The sequence below is a fragment of the Coregonus lavaretus genome, assembly GCF_964263955.1.
Source record: "Coregonus lavaretus genome assembly, contig: HAP1_SCAFFOLD_1269, whole genome shotgun sequence".
Taxonomy (NCBI): Eukaryota; Metazoa; Chordata; class Actinopteri; order Salmoniformes; family Salmonidae; genus Coregonus; species Coregonus lavaretus.
The window spans coordinates 135,001-137,976 of NW_028156269.1; the positions used below are offsets into that span (position 1 = coordinate 135,001).

Below are 2,976 nucleotides of genomic sequence, written 5' to 3' on the forward strand. Positions count from 1 at the left end.
TCTAGCTCTCTCTCTCTCTCTCTCTCTCTCTCTCTCTAGCTCTCTAGCTCTCTAGCTCTCTAGCTCTCTCTCTCTCTAGCTCTCTAGCTCTCTAGCTCTCTCTCTCTCTAGCTCTCTAGCTCTCTCTCTCTCTAGCTCTCTAGCTCTCTAGCTCTCTCTCTCTCTCTAGCTCTCTAGCTCTCTAGCTCTCTCTCTCTCTAGCTCTCTAGCTCTCTCTCTCTCTCTAGCTCTCTAGCTCTCTCTCTAGCTCTCTCTCTCTCTCTAGCTCTCTAGCTCTCTAGCTCTCTCTCTCTCTAGCTCTCTAGCTCTCTATCTCTCTAGCTCTCTATCTCTCTAGCTCTATCTCTCTAGCTCTATCTCTCTAGCTCTATCTCTCTAGCTCTCTCTCTCTCTCTAGCTCTCTAGCTCTCTATCTCTCTAGCTCTATCTCTCTAGCTCTCTCTAGCTCTATCTCTCTAGCTCTCTCTCTCTCTCTCTAGCTCTCTAGCTCTCTCTCTCTCTAGCTCTCTAGCTCTCTAGCTCTCTAGCTCTCTCTCTCTCTAGCTCTCTAGCTCTCTCTCTCTCTAGCTCTCTAGCTCTCTCTCTCTCTCTAGCTCTCTAGCTCTCTCTCTCTCTCTAGCTCTCTCTCTCTCTCTAGCTCTCTAGCTCTCTAGCTCTCTAGCTCTCTAGCTCTCTATCTCTCTCTCTCTCTAGCTCTCTAGCTCTCTAGCTCTCTCTCTCTCTAGCTCTCTCTCTCTCTAGCTCTCTAGCTCTCTCTCTCTCTCTAGCTCTCTAGCTCTCTCTCTCTCTCTAGCTCTCTCTCTCTCTCTAGCTCTCTAGCTCTCTAGCTCTCTCTCTCTCTAGCTCTCTAGCTCTCTATCTCTCTAGCTCTATCTCTCTAGCTCTATCTCTCTAGCTCTATCTCTCTAGCTCTCTCTCTCTCTAGCTCTCTAGCTCTCTATCTCTCTAGCTCTATCTCTCTAGCTCTATCTCTCTAGCTCTCTCTCTCTCTCTAGCTCTCTAGCTCTCTAGCTCTCTATCTCTCTCTCTCTCTAGCTCTCTAGCTCTCTAGCTCTCTCTCTCTCTAGCTCTCTCTCTCTCTAGCTCTCTAGCTCTCTCTCTCTCTAGCTCTCTAGCTCTCTAGCTCTCTCTCTCTCTAGCTCTCTAGCTCTCTCTCTCTCTAGCTCTCTCTCTCTCTAGCTCTCTAGCTCTCTCTCTCTCTAGCTCTCTAGCTCTCTCTCTCTCTAGCTCTCTAGCTCTCTCTCTCTCTAGCTCTCTCTCTCTCTAGCTCTCTAGCTCTCTCTCTCTCTAGCTCTCTAGCTCTCTATCTCTCTAGCTCTATCTCTCTAGCTCTCTCTCTCTCTCTAGCTCTCTAGCTCTCTATCTCTCTCTCTCTCTAGCTCTCTAGCTCTCTAGCTCTCTCTCTCTCTAGCTCTCTCTCTCTCTCTAGCTCTCTAGCTCTCTCTCTCTCTAGCTCTCTAGCTCTCTAGCTCTCTCTCTCTCTAGCTCTCTATCTCTCTCTCTCTCTAGCTCTCTAGCTCTCTAGCTCTCTCTCTCTCTAGCTCTCTAGCTCTCTAGCTCTCTCTCTCTCTAGCTCTCTAGCTCTCTAGCTCTCTCTCTCTCTAGCTCTCTAGCTCTCTCTCTCTCTAGCTCTCTAGCTCTCTAGCTCTCTCTCTCTCTAGCTCTCTATCTCTCTCTCTCTCTAGCTCTCTAGCTCTCTAGCTCTCTAGCTCTCTCTCTCTCTAGCTCTCTCTCTCTCTCTCTCTAGCTCTCTCTCTCTAGCTCTCTCTCTAGCTCTCTCTCTCTAGCTCTCTCTCTCTAGCTCTCTCTCTCTAGCTCTCTCTCTCTAGCTCTCTCTCTCTAGCTCTCTAGCTCTCTAGCTCTCTAGCTCTCTAGCTCTCTCTCTCTCTAGCTCTCTAGCTCTCTAGCTCTCTCTCTCTCTAGCTCTCTCTCTCTCTAGCTCTCTAGCTCTCTAGCTCTCTAGCTCTCTAGCTCTCTAGCTCTCTAGCTCTCTAGCTCTCTAGCTCTCTCTCTCTCTCTCTCTCTAGCTCTCTATCTCTCTCTCTCTCTAGCTCTCTCTCTCTCTCTCTCTAGCTCTCTCTCTCTAGCTCTCTAGCTCTCTAGCTCTCTAGCTCTCTATCTCTCTAGCTCTATCTCTCTAGCTCTATCTCTCTAGCTCTGTCTCTCTCTCTCATATAAATTGGAAAGGAAACGTGTGAGTATTCCTCTCTGCTGTGTTGTATCTTGACAGTGTGTCTCCCCCCTCAGGGTCATGACTGTTGCCCCATGCTGTTCCGTTGTGATGACGGAGGGTCCCTAACTCTCGTCTCTAAGCTGGACCTTCCTAAAGCTTCCATCACTAGAAACATCTCGGCTATGGAACGCTTCAGAAACATGGACAAGAGAGCCACCACAGAGGACCGCAACACAGGCCTGGATACACTGCACCAGAACTCCATCACGTAGGGTCACACACTGGGACACACCCTGTTATAGTGTCTCTAGTCTAGTCTCTATCTATGGGGGAGACCAGAGGGACTGTCTAACCCTGTTATAGTGTCTCTAGTCTCTATCTATGAGGGAGACCAGAGGGACTGGCTAACCCTGTTATAGTGTCTCTAGTCTAGTCTCTATCTATGAGGGAGACCAGAGGGACTGTCTAACCCTGTTATATTGTCTCTAGTCTAGTCTCTATCTATGGGGGAGACCAGAGGGACTGTCTAACCCTGTTATATTGTCTCTAGTCTAGTCTCTATCTATGGGGGAGACCAGAGGGACTGTCTAACCCTGTTATATTGTCTCTAGTCTCTATCTATGGGGGAGACCAGAGGGACTGTCTAACCCTGTTATATTGTCTCTAGTCTCTATCTATGGGGGAGACCAGAGGGACTGTCTAACCCAGTTATATTGTCTCTAGTCTAGTCTCTATCTATGAGGGAGACCAGAGGGACTGTCTAACCCAGTTATATTGTCTCTAGTCTAGTCTCTATCTATGGG

At 48.5% G+C, this 2,976-nt stretch overlaps 1 protein-coding gene across 3 annotated transcripts in view; it reads left to right on the top strand.

Moving 5' to 3' along the window:
- Window positions 1-2,695, top strand: part of arpc1a (actin related protein 2/3 complex, subunit 1A) — an 11,124-nt gene extending 8,429 nt beyond the window's left edge. For 2 of the 3 annotated variants that reach the window (XM_084200530.1, XM_084200531.1), the window contains exons 8-9: window positions 2,248-2,441; window positions 2,537-2,576. In XM_084200530.1, the coding sequence (XP_084056656.1) occupies window positions 2,248-2,441; window positions 2,537-2,558 (216 nt within the window). In that variant the 3' untranslated portion in view covers window positions 2,559-2,576. Of the gene's footprint in view, window positions 1-2,247; window positions 2,442-2,536; window positions 2,577-2,601 lie in introns of those variants that run through there. The other variant, XM_084200529.1, reaches the window with a different exon arrangement.
- Window positions 2,696-2,976: the final 281 nt, after the last annotated feature.